The 24,040-nt window shown below is 40.9% G+C and overlaps 1 protein-coding gene across 1 annotated transcript; it reads left to right on the forward strand.

Moving 5' to 3' along the window:
- Positions 1-537: 537 nt before the first annotated feature.
- Positions 538-21,689, forward strand: Hmgcs2 (3-hydroxy-3-methylglutaryl-CoA synthase 2). The gene is made up of 10 exons (XM_046458157.2): positions 538-712; positions 7,425-7,879; positions 10,772-10,897; positions 11,460-11,624; positions 13,431-13,593; positions 15,524-15,694; positions 16,874-16,980; positions 17,540-17,665; positions 19,131-19,239; positions 21,218-21,689. Exons 1-9 carry the CDS (start codon positions 609-611, stop codon positions 19,235-19,237), a joined length of 1,524 nt encoding a protein of 507 aa, XP_046314113.1. The 5' UTR covers positions 538-608; the 3' UTR covers positions 19,238-19,239; positions 21,218-21,689.
- Positions 21,690-24,040: the final 2,351 nt, after the last annotated feature.

Consider the following 24,040-nt stretch of genomic DNA (forward strand, 5'->3'; position numbering starts at 1 on the left):
TTTTTTTTTTTTTTTTTTTTTTTTTTGAGACAGGAACTCATTAAGTTGTCAAGTTCAGCCTTGAACTTGCAACCCTCCTGTCTCAGTCACCTGAGTTGCTGGGATTGCAAGCTCCATGCCTGAAAAACCTTTTAGTCACTGTACTTTATTTAAAAATTTTCTTATAATGCATAATACATGAAACCAGTAATAACTAACACCACCAAGAGGATTATGGACAATATATATCTCATCACTCAGATGAGGAGTCAGGGTCCAAGAAAGGCCAGTTGGGGTTTCCACAGATGTGTTAGAAGAAACATCAAAACCTCCCTATTAGGTAGCTGGACAAAAACAAAGCTCCCAGGAGAGACTGAGAAAGGAAGAACCATTCCCACACACACCCAGGAATAGGGCAACTGTGTACATGTTGGACAGATGATGTTTTTCTTTGACTCACCCATGTTCTGAGGGAGACCTTTGGCCCAGTTTTAGAAGCAGGCTGAGCCAAGCTGAGGCGGGGCTTCCTGAGGCAGAAGTTCTAGGGCTCTATAAAGCCCAACCAATCTTTGCTGGGCATCTCTCCCAAGGACTGTGAACTGTTAGCTTGTCTGCTTGCTTCTCTGGAAATGCAGCGGCTGTTGACTCCAGTGAGGCGGGTCTTGCAGGTGGGAAGAGTGATGCAGGAGGCTTCCCTCACACCTGCTCGCCTGCTCCCAGCAGCCCACCAAAGGTGAGTCGCCTTCTCCCCAGGGTCTGAACAGATTACTGTTTGAGAAGTAATCTGTCAAAAGATTACTAGAATCCCAGTCAAAAGTTGGCAAGATTTGTGCACAGCCTTAGAGAAGCAGCTTATCAGCGTCTCAGTTACCTCATCCTTAAACAGACAGGCCCATTTCTACTCTAGAATTGGAGGACCCCAAACCCCTGACACATGCTGTTTGGGGACAATAGCATCATTTACCCTGCCAGCTGCAACAAACAGTAAAATTATCAGTATCAGGATCCACGTCTCTCTCTCCTCTCCTCTACTCTTTGACTACTACCCCTGTCCTGCTCCTGACAAGCCCCTCAGGATTATGCAACTACCATATTAGTAAGACCACTGAATTTAAGTTGCTTCAGCAAAATGCAAAGTGGACTGAGGATAAGAAGCTGTGCTTCTTGGTGCTCTAATTTTATACAAGGGGGAAATGAAATGTAAAGATAAAGCATGTAACTTGTTTACGTGTGTGCATGCATGTGCTTGGGCAAGAAGAATACACATATTTCTTTTCTTTGTAGATATCTACTCAGTCTCTTCTAAGTGTCTGCAATCTCCCAGTGATGATGGTAACAGCTGTAGTTAGTGCCTTGGACTTCCAGCCAACTGTGTGTTATTATCTAGTCCCCAAATCATCAACTACATCTCAGGACTAGCCCTATCTTTTCTTGAATTTTTACTCAGCACTCCATACATACTGAACACGTAGAAAAAAGATTTTGTGCTAGTGTCTTCTCTTACCTGACACTGGGAACCTGCATACATGGATATGGTGGGGGGAGAGGCTAATGCTCATTAGCCCCCTTATTTTCCTCATGACTTCATCATCATTTACATCCCTCCTATCCCACCCACCTTTGCCAAACCATTACATACCCCAGCTCAGAATTTAACTTGTCTCTGTATTTGTAGAGAAGCAATTAGCATGGGTTTGCCTATTTCAATAAGCAACAGTTGGCCAGTAACCAAAAGACAAACCTCAGTCCTCAGTGTTCAGATATCTTTGACTCAAACTCTTAGAATCCTCATTTGCATCTAACTCCATTATCTGTGGTCTGAACTAATACCAAGAATGCTCATAATGGGTCACATTTTCTCCAAATATCTAGCTCCTCTAATCCAACCTGTTCAGTTTTAAGTCCAACCCAAGAACTATTCCTGCCTTAGTACCTGCTTCTCTGCTTCTAAAGAAGTTAAGCAAGGTCATGGCCCCAACTGTCTTATGTTTCTCACTATTGTTCCCTCCTCCCCTACCCACCCTCCTCTCCAGGTTCCGTAGTCTGTTCCATCGCCCCTGCTGTGACAACGACCCTTTCATCTCCTTCCAGTTCTTCATCAGCAGAAACTTCCCCATCCACCAGGGCTGATCTCAAATGCAGCCTCTCTCATGAAGCCTTTCCTTATCTTCCCACCCATGCAAATCTCTGCTTCCTTTGAACTGCAGGATTTTGCCCATATCTTTTTTTGTGGTCCTCACCACATTCCACCTGGTAGTTGGGTTATGCACCTGCTCATCTCATTTCTTGCCGGATAAAGGACATCATCATGAACCTTGTCCTCTTTTTTATACAACCCCTTTACCCCCAGGCCAGCAGAGTGCCTGGCCTGTAATAGTTCATTTTGAAGGAGGCAAGACGGAGTAAAGGAAGAAAGGTTTGGTGCACGTTCTTGAAGGAAGTGAAACCAGAACAAACAGATTTTAAATTAGAGTGATTATTTCGCAGAGAAAATGAAAGATTAGAAGGACACTCTTCACTCCAATGTCCTGATGCTTCCGGAAACCTTGAAATAATCTTTGTTTTCAAGCCTCTGAAATCCATGTCCAGAAATTGTCCTACTAAGACAATTACAAAGATACCAAATGACTGGTTCTTGGAAACTCTCCTTGAGCCACAGATTGCTAGTTGGGAAAAGAGGAAGGAAGTCAGCCTAGGAGAGGCAGAGTGAGAAGGAAGCTGGGGAAAGCCAGCCATGTTGGCAGCTTCAAGGGCTGGCTAACCATTAGCTCCTAGGTACTGGGAAGCTCCTCCATAAATATTTGAAAGTACAAATTCCATTTATTTGGGGGGCACCAAATAAATAGGGCAGATAAATGAACTGCAAACCTGTCCTGACAAATATTGATGAGCATGTTATCACTTTGCCTGCTGTCTTGTGATCACAGGATCCAGCTTTGCCTCCCAGCAGTCCCTCAAAGTGACCTTCCTGAATCTGGTGCTTCCAGAGGCACAGAATCCTGAAATGAGGAATAGAACCATTTAATATAAGCTACAGCTCTTATGGCATAGAGATAATGTTATAAGTCAGGAACCCAAGGAAGTGAAGGGATGGAATATTTCTAACACATGAAAAACTATGATGTTCCCCTGAGCACATGATTTCACCAAGGTGTGCCCTGATTTCACCATCTGTACAGTAAAGAGTGTCACTGAAGTGTCCAGTGCTCAAGTGCTTTCCCCACGGGAGCCTGTGGGAAGTGGACTTGGTGAGCTCTACACTTGCAGCTGGGAGGAGAAACTTCAGATTTTTCACCAAGAGAATTGGAGAGTCAGGCTGAAGAGAAATGTATTGGGTCCAGAAAGGAAACAGATTCTCTTCCCTCTTCTACTGACCCCCATTTTTCTCTCTGCCCTCTGTGATCTTGCAGGTGGCTTGCTCCACTATCTGTTGATCTGTGACAATGTCTGCCTCTTCCTGGGCACACAGGATGTCTGGTTCACTATTGTCTGTCAGCCCTGGGTTGAGTGTCCCCAAAAGCAGACAGGATGGAATAAGCAGAAAATGTCCTTAAGGAGCAGGAAAATGGTGATTATGTTCTTGAGTGGGAAAAAGAAAAAAGGAGGAAAGGGGGAAGTAATAAGAGTGACATTTTAAAAACTGAGTGACATTGTTCTCTTTTGGAGTTTTGATAAAATTTAATGGTGAAGCCAAGTATGGCTTTTTTATTTGTTGGGAGACTTTTTACTACTTATTCATCCTTATTACTTGAAACTGGTTTCTTCAGGTTTTCTTTGTCCACATGGTTCAATTTTAGTAGGTTGTATGTGTCCAGAAATTTGTCAGTTTGTTCTAGGTTTTCCAGTTTGTTGACCTGTAGATGTTCATAATAATCCCTAACGATCCTTTGTATTCCTGTGGTGTTCGATGTGATATCTTCTTTTCCATCTCTGATTTTATTTATTTGGGTCTTCTCTATTTTTTCTTGGTTAGTCTAGCTAAAGGTTTGTGAATCTTATTTTTCTTTTCAAAAAACCAACTCTATGTTTTATTCATCTTTTGTATTTTTTTAAGTCTTTATTTCACTTATTTCTGCTCTCGATATCTAATTTGGGGTTTGGTTTGTTATTGCCTCCCCAATTTCTTCAGTTGTGTCATTGGGTTGTTCATTTGGAATATTTCTGTTGGTTTGATGTAGGCATTTATTGCTGTAAACGTTATCCTTAGTACCACTCTTGCTGTATATTTTCATTTTCATTTGTTTCAAGAAATTTTAAAATTTCCCTTTGGATTTCTCCATTGACCTACTGCTCATTCAAGAGAATGTTGTTTAATTTCCATGTAGTTTTACAATTTCTAAGGAGCCTCCTGCTGTTGATTTCTAGTATTATTCCATGTGGTTAGAGAAGATACGTGCTATGATTTCAAGTTTTTTGAATTTATTAAGACTGATTTTGTTTGCTTATAATAAAGGTCTACCCTGGAGAATGTGCCAGATACTGATGTGAAGAATGTGTATTCTGCAGCCAAAATATCCTATAAATGTCTCTTAAATTTATTTGGGCCATAGTCTAGTTTTAACTCTGTTGTTTCTTTGTTCCCTTTTTTTTTGTCTGGGTCATTTGTCCATGGATGAATGTGGGGAGGTGAAGTTGCCCATTATTGTTGTGTTATAGTCGATTTCTCCTTTTTGATCTAATAGTGTTTGCTTTATACAACTGAGTGCTCCTGAATTGGGTTATATATATTCAAAATTATCTCCTCTTATTGAATTGATTCCCTTATTGTATAGTGAGCCTCGATAGCACTTTCTACAAATTTTGACTTATAGTCAGTTCCATCTGGTAATTTTGGTTTCCTGATTAGTTTTGGTTTCCATTTACATTGTACATCTTTTTCTATGCTTTCACAGTCAGTTGATTTGTGTATTTCCTGGTGAAGAGAGTTTCTTTTACAGAGCATATCATTGAATTTTGTTTTTGTTAAATCTATTCAGCCCGTCTATATCTTTTAATTTAGAAATTAAATATTTCCATTCAAGGTTACCGTTGATAAGCAAAAGCATTTTGTTAATTTTTTCTGGTCATTTTGTCTATTGTTTGATGTTTTTCCATATTGATAGGGTTTTATTCTCTTTTGTGTATCTGCTCTACTATGAAGTTTTGTACTTCTGGATATTTTCATAGTAGTGGTTATCACTTCACTTCTAGTGTAGGACTCTCTTCAGCATTCTTTATGGGGCTAATCTGGTGGTGATAAATACACTCAAGTTTTGTTGTTGTTTGGAAAGACTTTATTTTTTTTCTCTTTTGAAGGATACCTTTGCTGGTTATAGTACACTTGGTTGGCAATTTATCAGATTTCTCTAGCTCATGTTTCTGCTGAGAAATATGTTTTTGGTCTAATGGAGACTTCCTTATATGTAACTTGACACATTTCTCTTGCTGTTTGTGTGTGTGTGTGTGTGTTTTCGTCCAATCCACTAGGGGTGCTTTGAGTTTTCTGAATCTGAACATTCACATGTTTTCCAAGATTTTGTCAGTTTCATTTTATAGAATAGATTTCCTGGGTCATTTCTTGTCTCTTATCCTGGAACACCCATAATGCAAAAGTTTGCTGGCATATACATCACATAAGTCTCAAAGGCTTTCTTCATTAATTTTTGTTTCTCTTCCTCCTCCTTCTCCTCCTCCTCATCCTTCTTCTTCCTCTCATCCTCCTCCTCTTCCTCCCCCTCCTTCTTCTTCTCTGTGTTATTTTAAAAGACCTGTATTTTCAGGTTCAGAAATTATTACATTATTTCTTCTCACTATTATGCTGTTGAGGCTCTCAATTATATTTTTATATTTTTAGCTCCAATATTCTCCTTTGGGTTTTTTTAAATGATCTTACCTCTTTGTTGGATTTCTCATTTATGTCATGAATTATCTCTCTAATTTCATTGAATTGTCTATATTCTTTTGTATCTCATAAAGTTTCCTTAAAAATCATTGTTTTTTATTCTTTTTCAGGCAATTCATTATTTTCCTTTTCTTTGGGGTTTGTTTCCAGAGTTATTTTGTTCCTTTACACGTGTCACATTACCTTGGTTTTCATGCTTCCAGTGTCCCTACATTGGTATTTGTGCATCTGGTGGATCAAGAAACTGTGACTTTCATGGTAAAAGACTTTCTCCTCATTGTGTGTCACATGGTATTGGTTAGATATGCTGAACTGGGTTGGTTCCAGGTGGGCACTTTAATGTAGTGACTATTGTAGCTTCATCAGCTGTAATTAATGTCAGTGATATCATTGGGCTATAGCAGTTACAGGATCATATCATTAGATGGAATGCTGCTTTCTTAGGTAAGGAGCAGCTCTAGGTTTGGTGCTCTGTGTGTGTGTGGTGGTGTGGGGGGCTTCTGTTAGTTTCCACAGATGGTGTGGGGACAAGTTCACTCTGCAGGGCCGAGGCATGTGTGGCACTGCATGTTCAGAAGTGAGGTGGGTTGCTTGCCAATATCTGATGACTACACAAGACCTGAGCAGTACCAGTGAGCCCAGACAGGGCACCTGTAAGGGCTAAAGGCTATGGATGTCATTATGTGATCTCCAGTCTGCTTATCTGCTTCCCAGGGTTTTAGTGAGCTCAGCTGAACTTCTCAACTATTTCTTGAGGGCTTCAGGAAGATAGATAGGGCCACCTGGCTGCTTCCCAGGGCCTTTGTGAGATGAGCCACTTAGGGATGACTATTTACCCATCTGCTTCCTAGGGCTGAAAGTGGGTAAACAGGGCCACACAGCTGTTTAACTGGATTGGGCTGGCCAAGCTGATGGGGGCAGTTGCCCAGCAGTTTCATAGAACCTGAATTGGGCAGGATCTCAAGGTAACACTATGCAGCAGGAGCACGGGTGAGGGAAGGCACTGTGTGAATGGGGCTCTTTCTTTGGGGCAATATAGGAGTGTAATAAACCAGCAATGCCATACACTTGGCTAAGAGTCTGCAAGGGCTACAGACTTTTCCAATAGCAAATATCATAAGATGAGTTAGGATTTCTGGTTGCCTCCTGCTTACCCTTTTCCCACTGAGTAAAAGCCCTCTTTGTTCAGGGTGGATAGAAAGATAGGTGCTATTGTTTAGTTCCCCTCTTCATAAGGTTATCATGTATCTCCATGCTCCATGCTCTGCAATGTCTTTGCCACATTCCCATTTCACACTAGCATTCTTCTATCTAAAATATGCCCATAAAATTGCTAGTTTTTCCTTGTAGAGGGAAGCACCCATGTACTCCTAGTCAACCATCTTGATGATGTCACCTCCCTAGTAGAAGTATTAATTCAACAGAAAATACTAAACTTTTACTCATTTGATAACATAGCTTCAAAACATACTAAAACATGAATTTAATGGTTGCTATAATACTGTTTCTTGAGGAAATTGGCTGCAGACTATTAGAGGAATTATGATTGCTGTCTTCACCACAGGTTTTCCAGTCTCTCTGCCGTCCCCCTGGCCAAAACAGATACTTGGCCAAAAGATGTGGGCATCCTTGCCATGGAGGTCTACTTCCCAGCCCAATACGTGGACCAGACTGACTTGGAGAAGTACAACAATGTGGAGGCAGGGAAGTACACAGTGGGCTTGGGCCAAACTCATATGGGCTTTTGCTCAGTCCAGGAGGACATCAACTCCCTCTGTCTGACAGTGGTACAGCGGCTGATGGAGCGCACACAGCTCCCATGGGATGCTGTGGGCCGGCTGGAAGTGGGCACGGAGACCATCATTGACAAGTCCAAGGCTGTCAAGACAGTGCTCATGGAACTCTTCCAGGATTCTGGCAACACTGACATTGAGGGCATAGATACCACCAATGCATGCTATGGTGGCACTGCCTCCCTCTTCAATGCTGCCAACTGGATGGAGTCCAGCTACTGGGATGGTAAGTGCCTTCCAGGGGCATTATGTAAGAAAGGAGCTTGGGTTGGAGGCTGAATCTTATCAGATTTGTTCTTAATTCCTCAGGGGGCTTCATCTCAGGAGGGAAAGATAACTCATTCACATAGCTGCCGCTATCATCCAACAGCCACAGTGTAAATAACCACTTAGACGTGGATAGCTTTATACAGTTAGTCAGGTAGCGAGTTCACATAGCTGTTCATTTACTCCTTACAGCAGAGGAGGATGTGGGTGTTACATCTCAGACAATAAAATGAAAGATCTGATAGCTAACCTGCAGGGAGAGCAGAGGCAAGACACAAATCCAATCCAATATATTTCTCCCTTTACTGTACCTATTTCTCTTAAATATTTCCTAAGTCTCTGAGAGATTGGTGATGGTGAAAGGTTCATACAAATTTATATAGTAGAGAAAAAAATTCTATGGCAGAGAATCACAGGAAAAACTGTTAGCATAATATTTTGCTCTTTCTCTCTTGCTTGACTCCTAGGATATTGATTTTGCTTAATTTATTAACAATACCTTGTGTCTTATTTATATCTTCCCTCAAAGCTAAACTGGAGGAATACCACCAGTTGTGATAGGACAAAAATCACAAAGGGAAACAGTACAAGATGAAAGTTGGAAACCCTAGCTCTCTCAGTAATTGCTGACAAATCCCTTCACCTCTTGGAACCTCAGGGTTCTTATTTGCCTATCTGCCTTGCAGGGCTGGTAAGAAACTTTGAATAAAATAATCCACATGTATATGAAACACAGTAACTTGCCCATCAAGGTACTCTGTTTGCTGAGCTTAAAACTAGGACTAAAAACCTTGAGAACCATTGTCAATGTTAATTATTATAAGAATAATCATAAAATTTTGATGTTGATGGGAGTTTAGAAGTTTCTTTCTTTATTGAAGGGGGGGGGCGGTTACTGGGGACTAAACTCAGGGGCACTGGACCACTGAGCCACATCCCCAGCCCTATTTTGTATTTTATTTAGAGACAGGGTCTCACTGAGTTGCTTAGTGCCTCACTGTTGCTGAGGCTGGCTTTGAACTCGCCATCCTCCTGCCTCAGCCTCACAAGCTGCTGGGATTACAGGCGTGCACCACTGTGCCTGGCTGCATCATTTTTAAAAAAGCTACATAGTATATTCTATTGATGGATATGGCAAACTTTATTTAATTCATTTTATACTGATGGATATTTAGATTTTTATAATTAAAGTTTTATAATTAAAGTTTTTTAACACTTTACAATAGGTTTACATGCAGAAGTATGGTATAAAAATAGAATTCCAAAAGTTGAATTGTGGGATATATCTATTTAAAGGTTTGTTTAAAATGTACCAAATTGATCTACAAAATATTGGGTTAAACTGCATTTCTGCAATACATGTTTTCAAGCCTTTTCAACTTTGTCAATTTAATAATTAAAATCATAGTGATTTCTATTTGCTTTTCTCGTATTATAAGATACCTTGAATATTTTTTACAGTATTTCAGGCCATTGTTATAAGACCTTTATAAATGAAGGAAAATAGGTATTGTTGTTTGTAAATCTTGTAAATATTTTACAAGTTATTTTCTTTTTACTTTGTTTCTGATAGAAGTATTGCTTTTTAGGTAGTCAGATTCTAGTGTTTTTCTGAATTGTTTCTAAGTTTTTTCCTATAGTTTCTCAATTTTGCACAATGTATGTGGAAATATATATATACATGAATACATATGTGTGTGTAAACACATATACACACACATGTACACACACCACTCGGGGGAAAAAGCAAAACTTTTTGTTGGGATTGTTTTGATTCTTAAGAGAAGGTCCTTGGACTTCACGAATGTGGGTAGGTATCCTCACTCTGAATCTTTATCTTACCATTTAGCTATGTGGTTTTGGACAAGTGACTGAAGTTCTTAGGGCCTCAGTTTCTTCACCTATAAAGAGGAGTTTATTATATCTGCTATATAGGATTATCGTGAGGTTTAAATTATATGAAAATCTTGTTTCCAACACAGGATTGGGGTGAATGTTGGGGGCTTACTCATGGGTTAGATAGAACACTAAAATCCCTAACATGTCTGTCCTATAGTTTTGATTTTTTTTTTTTTTTTTTGTGATGCTGGGGATTGAACCCACAGCTTTGTGCATGCAAGGCAAGCACTCTTATCAACTGAGCTATATTCCCAGCCCTAGATTTGACTTTTGATGACAGTACTTCTATTGGATAAGAGTGGAATGAATAATATTCTGTCACAGAGTTAGGTACTGTGAATCATTTGCAGGAATTGTGGTTATTCAACATAAACTCTTCAGGGTACATGGTTTTAGGATCCAGTCAGAACTTGGTTTGACTCTTGAATTCTATATTTGTCGACCTGAGACAAATTACTTAATGTTTTTGGAGGGCAACATCTTCATCCATGAGTGTAGATATTAACTGCCTCATTAGGCATTTTGAAGAACTGTTTAAAGGTAACTTTTGTCTAGCTGGTATTTTAAATGTTAGTTTCCCTCCCTATTTCTTGGCCTTCCTTCTATGATTTGGGAGATAGTTCAGGATTGTGGAGGGTTATAAGGTGATTGATATGAACCTAAGTTGTCTCCACAAGTGCCAGTAAATAATTTTTTTATTAAATTCAGGAGCAGAATTCTGAATAAATGAGCATTCAGCAGCTAGAATGCAAGGCCACTGAGTTTTGACTTTGCATTTCAAATCCATCATGAGTTTTGCTACAGTATAAACTTCATAGGATTGGGAATTTTTTGTTTTGTTTTGTTTTGTTTCCTCTATTTCCAGTTCCTAAATTTGTGCCTGGCACATGGTAGGCACTCAGTCTATTCTAGATTTGTCAGTGATAAAATGACTTCTTGCCTGTCTTTGCAGGTCGCTATGCACTGGTGGTCTGTGGAGACATCGCCGTCTATCCCAATGGTAATGCTCGCCCCACAGGTGGGGCTGGAGCTGTGGCAATGCTGATTGGGCCCAAGGCCCCTCTAGCCCTGGAGCAAGGTTTGTAGTAATCTGTAACCAAGAGATTGTGCATGGCATAGCCAAACCCATAGATCCTAATCCCAAATTGCTACTCAGGGAAGTGGTATGGGTTTGAGGATGGTGTCGCCTGCCTCCAAAATTCTGTTCTTGGGAGCAGAAGGTGGGGAGGAAGAGAAAAGGGGAATCAGAGAGATTTCTTCTTCTACATCATCGTGCATTAGGATAATGATGCATGCAATGAGTGGTGCAGATGCTGATGAAGAAAACCTAGGGAACTAAACTGGGTATTGGCAAGAAAGAGGAGAACTGGATACGAAGTAAATCTTCCTTTGAGAATTCTGACTTCTATTCCAGGTTTTCATAAGCCCACATAGATGGAGTGAGGGAACTGTAAACCTCATTTATGTAAAGACAACCGTCTTTCAGCTCCTTTGGAATATGTAAGAGATTTGAGTAGGCATGGTCTTGGCAGGGGAGACGAATAAAACACAGGGAGATCCTTTCACACGGTTCTCCCATCCTTTCTGTGTAAGGTGACCTGCACTGTGTGGTCTCTGAAGCCCTCTGTGTGCCTTTACAGGGCTTAGGGGAACCCATATGGAGAATGCATATGACTTCTACAAGCCGAATTTGGCCTCAGAGTACCCGATGGTGGACGGGAAACTGTCCATCCAGTGCTACTTGAGGGCCTTGGATCGATGTTACACATCATACCGCCAGAAAATCCAAAAACAGTGGAAGCAAGGTAAGGGATTCAGAGAGCAGAAAGCGGGGGGCTCTATTTCCATGAGCCAAGAGTGTGTAAAAAGCTTAAGATTAGGTTTCTTTTCTCCTTCCCTGAAAATGATGTCAAGAAAAATATTTTAAATCCCCTTCTAGACTCTTCCTGGGTCTGTGCAAAAATCCATTTGAAGGTCATTCAAATTCAAGTACAAAATTGCCTATAACTTAAGGTTAAAAAAATTAATAAAATAAGCAATCCAGGGCTAAAGCCACAAATATGAAACCAGTGCGTCCCCTATCTGGGAAGATACTCTTAAGAAAGAGTGGCCACATCCTTCTGGGATTGGGATTTATTTCTGTTTAAGTCAGGTGTGATTTGATTCTTGGTTTGTAGTTTTCTGTTTTGTTTGTTGAACCCAGAGGTACTTAACCACTGAGCCACATACCCAGAACATTTTATTTTTTTATTTTGAGATATTTAGCCCATCTAGTGTAAAATTGCTGTTGACTAATTGCTCTCACCTCTTTTAAGTTGCTCAGGGCCTTACTAAGTTGCTGAGGCTGGCTTTGAATTTATAATCCTCCTGCCTCAGCCTCCTGAGCTGCTGGGATTATAGACGTGCGCCACTGTGCCTGGTTTGGTTTCTAGTTTGTAGTATGATTGATGTTGAAAAGTCTTACTTACATTTTAAAAATATTAAGTGTTACCAGTGATTTTTCTCTGGAGGATGACATTATAGGTTGATTTTTTTTATATTCACCTGAATACTTTCTGAATTTTCCTGTTAAAAATATGCACTTGCTTTGATAATCAGAAAATGAGTATTTTTTTAAAATGCAGAAAAATCCACTTTTTGAAGAAGTATTATTACCAGTTTAGTTATAGCTAAATGGGCGTTGGTAAAAACAGGTTTAAGGTGAGAGAAGACATGAACTTAAGCATCAGAGCGCAACTTCTTTTTTGTTCCTTTCCACTGACCTGGATGGGTACTGCCTACCACAGGTGATACCCATGGGTAAGGAGTTGACTCGTCTTTACCTTTGCCCATCCACTATAAAATTGCTGTTGACTAATTGCTCTCATCTCTTTTAGATTCTTATGGCATTTTAATTTTGCTCCTTGTTCTTATAAGAAGTTTGAATGGATGCTGCTTTGAATCATAGCACTGAACTTTAAACTTCCTTAAGGGCAGAAGTTGCATTATCCTCCTATTTAGAATAAGAGGGACAGACTGTAGTATACAAGCTGAGATACCTGAGCCAGAATTCAAAACCAACCTTTTCCCAGTGGAATGGCCCTGGACATATCACTTAATAACTTAGAGATTGTTTCTCTGGAAAATGATACAACACAATGTTGATTTAGTGACAGCATCTGCCATAGAGGTTAGCAATGGTAGACACAAAGACCTTTCTTTCCCTTCTTTCACATAATAATACATGTAAGATAAGCGAATAGCTGAATGCAGTGGTGCACACCTATAATCCCAGTGACTCAGGGGCTGAGGCAAGAAGATTGCAAATTTGAGGCCAGCCTAAGCAATTTAGAGAGACCCTGTTTCAAAAATAAAAAAATAAAAAGGGCTGGGGATGTGGCTGAGTGGTAAAGCACCCCTGGTTTCAATCCCTGGTAACAAAATAATAATAATAATAATAATAATAATAATAATAATAATAATAATAATAGAACAAGCTTTATGTGCATGTGCTGGAGGTAGGAGCTAGTTCCCTGGGAGGCTTAGAGTCCTTTGGACAGTTAGAGCTCAGAGAGTAGATCTAAGTGGTGCATCATCATGTCACCTCCTTGCTGTCACACTTACTTTTCCAGCTGGCATCGACCGGCCTTTCACCCTGGATGATTTACAGTATATGATCTTTCACACACCCTTTTGCAAGATGGTCCAGAAATCTCTGGCTCGCCTGATGTTCAATGACTTCCGATCATCCAGTGGTGACACCCAGGCTTTATATCAGGGGCTGGAGGCCTTTAGGTAAGCCCTTTATGGGGAGCCAGGAGGCTGGCAAGGGGTGAGCCAAGGGGAGGACTCCCCACTCCCTGAGTCTGGACTACAGGCATTATTGTGGGGGAGCAAATGGCAATCCTACAGTGCAACAGAGAGGCTGTCAGGCTCTGACGTGGAGAGAGAGGTGGGCTAAATCTGCATGGGGCCCTCCTTGGGTTATCTGAGGGGAGCATGCAGGGTTTACCTGCACCTCTGCATCTAGTGACTAAAAGAAGCCAAAGAGAATAAGAAAAGGGGATGGGGAAACGGAGTGTGGCCATTTATTCAATTGATAGATATTTTCTGAACATGTGATATGTGCTAGACATTGTACTTACTGTGACTCCATGATCCTTTCCTAGGAGGGATCTCATAGTCTACATAGACACAGATGCACAGAAGCAAGTAATCATAGAACAGGATGGTAACCCAGGTGTAAGGTCCCATTCTCACTTGTCTTAATGTCTTGCTTGTGCCTCAATTTCTCATCTACAAAATGAACATAATTCAGCTCACCCCCTAGATGTCAAAAAGCAAGAAAAATGCTATTTATCGGCACTCTACTCTATGGTATTTAGAAAAGACGTATCTGTGGTATAAGAATTCTCACTGAGGAGGGAATCTTTCTCTTCTTGGTGTCTGTTTATGTCAAGTTTTGAAATACCCACATCTTCCTCGATTGCTTACTACTACAAAACCTGACACTAAAACATCAGAATTAGCACAAGCACAGCTTCTGAGACCAGTCCTATCAAAACAAAGTGTCACATATACAAAAGAGAATGGCTTAATATCTTTAATATATAAAGATCTCATCAATAATAATGAACAAAAGATATGAACAAAAAATTTCCTCAAAGAAGAAATGCATATCATCATATTTTAAAATGTCTATGCTTAATAGTAAAAAAAAAATGTAAGCAGGTTACCATGGTCTTTAAAAAATCTGAATACCTAGAACTGATGAGGCTATGGGAAAACGAATAACAGTGAATTGAAAACTGATACAATATTTTGAGGAGTAATGGAGAACATGGAGCAAAAAGTCTTATAGATAGATGTGCATAGTTTTTGTCTTATTAATTCCATATGTTAAAAGAGCATGTAGCTATTCACTGTAATATTTTAACTAGTGAGGAACAGGAGTAGGGAGATTGGTTAAAGTAGGATATACCTTGTCATGGACCCTACAATGCTTAAAAATAATGTTATAGGACTGGAGGTATAGCTCAGTGTGCTTAGCATATGCAAGGCCCTTTGTTCAATCTCCAGCTCCAAATAATAGCAACAAGAATAATAATGATAATGTTATAGAAGGTGATTTAATGCCATGGAGATACACACACACACACACACACACACACACGTATATAAACAAATTAAATCTATCTATATATCTATATATATATCAATCCATACCTGTCTATATGTATATATCTATATTATAAATATCTAAATCTATATAACAATTTCCTCCCCTGGAAAATGATACAACACAGATTGATTTAGAGAATGCATCTGTCATAGAGGTTGGCCATAGTATATATAAAGATGTTCTTTCCCTGTATATGAAGATACTTAGTAAATGTACAAAAATGAATGGACAAAGCTTATGATTGTTTGCTAACTATATATCCTGAGTTAAGAAGGCTTGCTAAACAGAATGTGTCATATGATTTTATTCCTGATTTTCTAATAGACTTTTATGAAAGGAGAAATTGATTCCACAAGAAAAATAAGCCATAAATTCTATGAATAGTAGAACTGTTAGTGCTGTGTTTTCTTTGAGATTTTCTGTATGTCTGAGTATTGCAATAAAAATACGTACCCCAAAGCCTCCTTTCCAGGCGCTGTTTCTTTCCCCCTTGTACCCTCTCCCCTCCTGTGACCTCTGAACTGCTACCTCTGCTCCCTCCAGGGAGCTAAAGCTGGAAGACACCTACACCAACAAGGACCTGGACAAAGCACTTCTAAAGGCCTCTCTGGACACGTTCAACAAAAAAACCAAGGCCTCCCTTTACCTTTCCACACACAACGGGAACATGTACACCTCGTCCCTATACGGGTGCCTGGCCTCACTTCTGTCCCAGTGAGTACTTCTTCTGGCCCACCTCACACTCTCCTATCCCCTGGTCTGAGGAGACAACCAAATCCGGTTCCTCTTCTGGTTCAGACTTAAAAGGAAGGAAGGGAGAGAAGTGGGAGGAAAGGAAGAAGGAAAGAAGATGAAAGAAACTTGCTTTGAAGGAGTCTGTATAGGCAGACTTACTATTTGTGTTAAATAGTGATCTCCAAAGTGTATTGCAAGGGATTGCTATATAAGATCTCCTTGGGCATAGCACAAAAATAGAAGTTGGGTACATATTTTCATTTCATTTACTTATGTACTCTGTATTTAGGAGAAATTATGGGTTAATAGGCTCTAGCTTTAGAGCCCACAACCTGGATTCAAATCTAGAAACTTCGACCTTGAAAACAATACTTAACCTGGGTCAGGCATGGTGACTTATTCCTATAGTTCCAGCTACTTGCAATACTGAGGCAGGAGGATTGCTTGAGCCCAGGAGTTCAAGGTCAGGGGACCTGGGCAACGTAGAGACCTTGTTTCAAAAAAAGCAGCAAAAACAACCAAAAAAGTAATACTGTATGTGTCTCACTTTCCATACCTGTGAAATATGTATAACAATACCTGCTTTTAAAGTTTGAATGAGAATAAAAACTACATTTTGGGGGGCGTCTAAAAAACAAAACTACAATTCTCAGCAGACTCAAATGTTAGCTGTTTTACTTTTCTATTTTATGAGGTTTATAGGAAAACATTGCATATGACATAGAAAAAAATATTTATGGGGGAGCTTGATTAAATTTTTACTGATGGGGGTGATCAAAAATCTGAGTCCATTACCAGTCAACTGGGAGCCTTAAGGGTGAGTCCAGGGGCCTGCTTCCACCTGGATGCACCTTCACTGAATCCTGCTTGTCATCATGAGAGGGGAGTAGTTCCTTTTACACCTGAAATTCTGTTGTGCTCCTTGTGCCTTATATGTTTTGGATTTTGCTGGCTCTCCTTTTGGCAAGGTTTCCTACATCTGGGCCTGTCCCCAGGATCTACCAAAAGGCCCTCTTTGTGTGCAGCTCTAGGAGTGCATTTCTAGTTGCATGAGGTACACGGGGACAAGATTGGGCTGATAGGCAGATCGTTTTTTTTTATTTGAAGTGTCAAATATAATGCTGGCGTGTCATTTGTTTTAATTTCTTTCCCCTGTAGTCACTCTGCTCAGGACTTGGCTGGCTCCAGGATTGGTGCCTTCTCCTATGGCTCTGGCTTAGCAGCAAGTTTTTTTTCATTTCGAGTGTCCCAAGATGCTTCTCCAGGTGAGTCTTCGATCTTCATCAGCCACTCCTGACAAGATTCATCTCGTGAAAGAAGCCATCTTCTGCCTCACCCCTGCTGGAGGCTGTTATGTTTTGATTAAAACCAAATAAAAGACCATTGAAGATATTTAAGCAAGGGAGTAAGTTTGTGTAATTTATGTATTTACAGCACTTCCCTAGCTACTATTTAGAGACTAGGTGAGAAAGAATAAAGGTGGGTATAGTGAGACCAGTTAGAGTATTCCTGTGTGATAGTCTAGGCGAGAGTTAATAGTGGTTTAGTTGCAACTAGCTAGAGACAAGTTGCTGGATTTGAGATTTCCAGTAAGTGTTTGTTGATTACTTTATGATTGGTATAATCCAGGACACACATCCAAGCACATCTAAGATCTAACCTAAACTAAGTGAGTTTGTCTGCCTGTGTGTTGTTTATCATTTCCTGATAGTCAAAGGGACACTAAGACACTTCCCCCAGGGTGCAAGCTACCACAGAACCTAGCACTGTTCTAGCGTATGATGACAGTAAAGAAGGCCTAACAATCTTGCTTTGGCTCCCCAGGTTCCCCACTAGACACACTGGTGAATAGCATATCAGACCTGCCCAAACGCCTTGCCTCTCGGAAACGCATGTCTCCCGAGGAATTCACAGAAATTATGAACCAAAGAGAGCAATTCTTCCACAAGGGTAAGGAAGAGGGCAGAAGAGAGGAGGAGGAGGAGAGGCAAGTCCTCTCGTGTTCCAGGCCAGTAGCTGGGGATCCAGGATTCACCAGAAATCTAGCTTATCCTGGGCCACAGTCCAGACTTTTGTGACATATGATTAGGACAAAATATGTTGTTAAAAGGAGTAAAAACTCCCACCCAGGGGAAGCAGAAGACAGAGTTGGAAAGAAGAAGGAGGCAGCATGGTGCTTCTCAGCACGGATTATAGCTATGCACACTTCACATACCAGACAATATTTTCCCAGGAAAGCTATGATAGTCTTTGAAAATGTTCCTGTTTAAATGTTGCAAGATCCCAGACTTTAAAGCAAGATATCTAAATCTAAACTTGAGCTGTGTCATTTACTATCTCTTTGTCTTTGGGGAAAAATGATTGAACTTTTCTCAGATGTCACATTTCTAAAATCACACTAACTGCAGGATTTTCAAAGAGATTCAATAAATTAATGGACTTAAATAAATTATCAACAAATATCAACAAATATTATTATCTCCTCCCAATGGACCCCTTTCTCCATCAAACATAAAAACCAAAAAAAAAAAAAAAAAAAAAAAGCTCCCCAAAAGCAATAGATGAAAAGGAACAAAAAAACTGGAGAGATTAGATGGAGATTTTCAAACAATGGTAACTAGATATTATCAAGCAAAACTTGAAGCATATGATTTTCAGAGTGGTCTAAAAAGGAGAAAGAATATATGGAACTGGGAATGTTCCAAAGACCTTGACCCAGTGATCGTTGATCTCATCTGGAACAGGGACATACTAGAGTGAAGAAAAACAATAAAAATAAAAATTGGCCCCTCTGAGATGCCCATTAATGGAAAAAGCACTAAAGCACTATAATGAACCAGAGCCAGAGTTCTTACGACCAGGAAAGTAGTATTTATTAGGGAATAGGATGTTCTGAGATACACATCAACCTACATCCCACTGGCAAAGGGATGGATATGTGAAGATTTTAGTGGATTAAGGGCATGTTTACTGTGGCAAAACGTTAAACTCATATGATGAAATTGTGAATAGCTGGGTAGCCTGAAGTACCTGATCCAAGATGACGCTTCTTTGGTTCTGTGTTCTTTTCTTTTTTGGTACTAGGGATTGAACCCAGAAGGGCTTTATGGCTAAGCTACATCTCCAGGCCTTTTTATTTTTTATTTTGAGATAAGAGTCTTACTAACTTGCTGAGGGTCTTGCTACATCTCTGAGGCTTGCCTTGAATTTGTGATCCTCCTTTCTCAGCCTCCCAAGACCTTGGGATTACAAGAGTGACCACCTTGCCAGGCTGGTCCAGTGTTCTATTTGCTGTATTGAAGGTGACTCTGAGTCGGGATCACTTAATTGTGAACCTGTAGACATTCCTATTAATATTCCTATTAATATTTTCTCTTCCTCTTTGTGAGTCTTGTCCCTTTTCTTCATTCCACAGTAAATTTCTCACCACCTGGAGATACAAACAACCTTTTCCCAGGTACTTGGTACCTAGAGCGAGTGGATGAAATGCATCGCCGAAAGTATGCCCGGCATCCCATCTAAAGGTGATGAGTGAGAGCTTGCAGGGTTGGTGGTGATGCCTTCCTCTGGTGACATATGAAGTTCTGTTACCAGGAGAGAGAAGATTCATAGCTTCTGATATTATGGGTGGGGGGGGGGGTGGGTTGTACTAGTTGGGAAAATGAAAACTCTAGGAGCTCTTTGCCTTGGAAAGGCAAAAGAGAGGGACATGTTCTGAAATCTTGAATATGAAGAAAAACATCAGACTTGTTTAACTAAAAAAAGAGCCTGAGATAGAGCCTCCTCTAGAGCCTTGATAGAAACAAACTTAGCATCTGTAAGAGGAAGTTGGCAGTGACACTGAACCTAAGGAACTCATTGCTCCAAGGAGACGAAATCAGGGACAAGGATGATGGCTTCAGAAAGGCAATCCATTAATGTGTTGGGGACAGTCACTAAGGAGCTGGGGGATTGTGAGGTTCTCTAGAGCCAGAAGCCTTGGTGGGAGGGAGCTTTAGATTAAAACTATGTGACAATTCTTGGGTTTTACAAGATTCTTTCTGGAGAGAATAAATGAGGCTTGGGACATTAGTGGGATGAGTGTAGGGAGAGAAGAGAGTTTAATAGAAGAGGACTGAGGTGAGAGGAAAAGTGAAAGAATTATTTATTTATAGCATTCAAGTACTCAAAATTGCAATCCTGTAATCCATGTACCCAGTGTATCTGCTTCGGTGTATCTATCAAATAGATACACAGAATGAAAGAACAAGAAGCAATTTCTTTTACAACCCCAAATCTCAATGAATATAATCGCCATACTCAAGTTTTAAAATTATTTTTTTCTGTTCCTTTGGTAAATGAAGTGGGAAGAATAAGAAGTTATGTCAAGGGCAGAGCAGGGAGCAGGAGGAGGAAAGGAAGAAGTCGGTGGATAAGGGAGAGGCACAGATAAGCTTCATGAGAAGAGGCAAGAAAAGTGCAGGACAAGGTCCCGTCAGTTTGACCCTAACCACTGGAGCATTCTCTTGCTTAGCCTCCTCAGCTAGGCTGCTGAGGTTCTGTAGCTCAGATGTTAGGGACTGGGCAAAGTGGACAGGGGGACTGACAGGCCAGGGCTGCAGGATGAGGCTGAGAATCAGCTCAGAAGACTTCGGTATAACCAGAGAGTTTGAAATAGAGTTCTTTGGGGACAAATCAATCAGTGGCACAGAGGCAGCTATTAAATGTGTTTAACTAGTTCAGTAGCCAAGAGACAAGAGACAGAGAGAAATTGCTCGTCCCTCTTCCTTTCTGCTTATCTATTGGGATTTTCAAAGGAGAATTTCTTTTTTTTTTTAATTTGTTCTTATTAGTTTAACATGACAGTAGAATGCATTATATATACATGTACATACATCATACATAAATGAAGTGCAACTTCTCCTTTTTCAGATTGTACATGATGTAGATTCACAAAGGGTTGTGTAGTCACATATGCACATAGGGTAATAATGTCTGATTCATTCTACTGTCATTTCTACCCCCATACCCCCTCCCCTTTCTTCTCTCCCCTCTGCCTAATGCAAAGTACCTACAAGGAGAATTTCTAAATCAGGCTCCTTACTTCACATGTGTCTAGATGGCCTTGTGCCTATAAAGAGAAAACTGGGGCTCTTGTACTTTTCTCCTGCTGATTATTCACATGAGCAATGAACTCACTGTAATGAGATTTTAGCTAAAATGAAGGTCTTACGTCAGTGTGGAGCTCTGTGGATTTTTTCCTGCACTGTTCCAGCCTGCCTAGGCTGTTCTCCTATCACAAGCAGAGCTTATAAGGGGGACCCCCCCTCCAGACTTGGCTATGGATGCTAGGTCCCTCAGGCATTTAGGATTGAAGCTAAACTGGCAGTTAGAGCACCCTAGAACTCAGGATGCTGTTAGGGGAGCACCTTTGCACAGCTGTGCCTCAGCCAAGGCATAGGTTCAGGGAGTCAGGGTGCTTAGGATGAGACTCACAATTGAATCATTTTTTTGTTTCTACAGAATCATGGACTGGTTCCTGGGGAAAGTATGCTGGCAGCGCTTCTGCCCACGAATCATATATTTCAAATTCCACCCTTAGCTGGTAAATAAATCAGAAACGACACAGTAGCCCCCATAAGCATTGGCCCTGTAGTGAGGGACCATCCTTGGCAGGTTCTTCTACCTTGACTTCCTGCTGCAGTCACTATCACAGGCTCATGGTGCTATGGACCTGGGCCCCTTTTTGAAAGAGGGAGATGGAGGAAAGGGGAGGAGGCCTCTTCCTGAATCCCCAGTCTCCAGAAATGTGGCAGATCAGTTGTCTCCTTCAAGATCCAGATCAAGCTCATTTGTTACAGCTTTGTTATTATTATTATATTATTAAACCTCTGTGCTGTTATATTTTTGCTCATTTCTTAAGGTTTCCCATGAATTTCTCAATTTTGTATCTTGTTCTGAGCTAATATATGGCAAATAAAAAAAGTAAGAAGGAGGAAGTGATTCTTGTGTTTTCTGGAACCTAAAACACAAAATACAAACAAGCCAATAGGTACGTCAGCCCACCGGAATAGTCTCGTTCCCTCTATTTCCTTTCCAATGTCCATTTAATTCTGTCATGTGTTGAGTACCATGGAAAATACAAGGTAGATAAATATGGTGACACATAGCTTCCCCCAATTCTCTGCTCTACAATCGTCATCCAGGCAGGGGCCCGCTGGAGCTGTGGATCAGACCTCCATGCCACACCTGGCCAGTGTTAGCTATCATGATCAAAAAAAGAAAATGAAAAAATTTTTTATAGGTTTGATGCCTAGCAGGAAAATTTCTATTAAAACAATTTTCCCCTCTTGGATGAGGACACTCCTTTTTCTAGGGTCTTCATAACAAAGGTTCAGGGAGGCGGGGGTTGAACTGAGTAGGGGAAAGAGAGGGACAGGAAGGGGGAGAACAGGGGTTGCAGCCTTTTTTTAATAAAAAAAAAAAAAAAAGGCTGTGGAAGAGACAGGTTCTGTTGGTGCAAAGCCAGCTGTCTAGGGAGTCCAAGGGGTACACATGGAAATGAGATGCTGGGCCTTTGCTGTTTTGCTCAAGACTGGTCATGTCACAGTCACCGGCAAATCCATGATAGACATGTTTGAGCAGCTAATCCAGCATCAACTGTTACTGCCCAGGCCTTGTCAGGTGTTGTTGGAAGACTCCTTAACCAGCTTAGCTGATTAACAGCAGCTCCTCATACTCCCTACTGCCTGTATCCCCTCAGAAAGTTGCTCAGGGGCCCTCAATCCTTGGGCCATCTCTGGCAGAACAATTACCGCCCTTCCTAAGATCTCTGAAGTAGTGTCTGTCTTCAAGGGAGAAAAGTCCATGTTACCCGAGTTCTGAGATGGACAAAATTTAGCCTGACCTTCCATCCAGGCTGGGGCTCTCTGTAAGTTGTTGGTGTTTGGAAAGGCCTCCCTAGTTCTTAGCAACAGGACTTCCCCATTACTCAGTGCGAGGGCCAGGCCTGCCTCCCCTAGGGATCATTTGAACACAACCAAAAATGATCTTAAGAATATTTAGGAACCAGAATATCAGGGCACTGGCCCATCAGGGCACAGAATATCAGTGGACACTGCCTTGGTACACCAGATGAATATCAGCCTTAGAGCACATGCAGGGCACTCAGGATGGCCTTGGTCATCACTGTTGGTCACCACCATTGTACCACACATATCTTTGGTCCCCCTCCACTCACCTTTCTAACCGTCTTTTATACTGAGCCCTAAGTCTTCCTCCAACAATTCTAGGATCCATTTCATTAAAACTGGCACCTGCCGGGTGTGGTGGCATACACTTGTAATCCCAGCTACTCCAGAAACTCAGGAAAGAGGATCACAAGTTCAAGGTCAGCCTGTCTAAAAATAAGATAAAAATATGTCTGAGTTTTATTTCATGAGTTTCCGATTGTCCTGTCACCATGTGCACCCAAAGATCTGCTGATACCAGGCAGACAAAAGAACTTGCCTGTGTGGGCAAAGCATCACTCAGGAGTGACCTACAGTGAGATGTACAAGAGGATGGAGTATTAGACTAGAATGCTCACCTCAAATGAAAATGCTCAAATGTTATATGTAGACAGATGTGAGGAATGGGCCCAATCCAGTGTCCATGAGGCAACTTCAGGTCTCTAAGGGGACGCACTGTGCACACACATAGCTATTTCTGAATCTCAGAGCCTCAGGAGTCAGTTATTTTGAAACCAGTTCCCTTGTGTCCTTCCAGCATTTGCTCTACCTCCATTATTGAACTTCTGGAAACTTCTGCTTTCCAGCCAACATATACAAGAGTGAAACTCCACTCTAAAGTTAGGTGGTACAGAGATGCCACAAGCCAGAGTAACACAAAAGAGTTAATGGCATCCTCCATGTAGCACCAGCTGCATTTCAAAATTAATCTTGGTGCTTGGCATAGGGCTCCACAATAGGGTGTTTGCCCAACATGCATAAGACCCTGGGTTTCATTCTAGCATGGTGGACAGGGGGGATAAATCAATGTCTTTTAAATGTAGGACAGGTTATGTGAACAGCCAGGTGATGCAATGAAATTGCCCATGCACTCTTGTGTGAATCATGTCGCAGAAGACATTTTGAGATGCTTAAGTCATTTGGATTTCTAGAATTGTCCTGACCACCTTAGTGTGCACTGTGGTTTTATCTAGGGATTTTCAGCAAGGAGACTAAGGGGTTGAAAATTTAGCTCAATTTAACTGAATGATGATCTTGACCATCTTAGCCTGTTTTTCCAGTTATCAGTGAGAGTGTGTGGCCTTGACAGATGCCATGTGAAGCACAGATATTTTTC

The sequence above is a fragment of the Marmota monax genome, unplaced genomic scaffold (genome assembly GCF_021218885.2).
Source record: "Marmota monax isolate L192 unplaced genomic scaffold, Marmota_monax_Labrador192_F-V1.1 WCK01_AAM20220418_F8-fsc00087, whole genome shotgun sequence".
Classification (NCBI taxonomy): Eukaryota; Metazoa; Chordata; class Mammalia; order Rodentia; family Sciuridae; genus Marmota; species Marmota monax.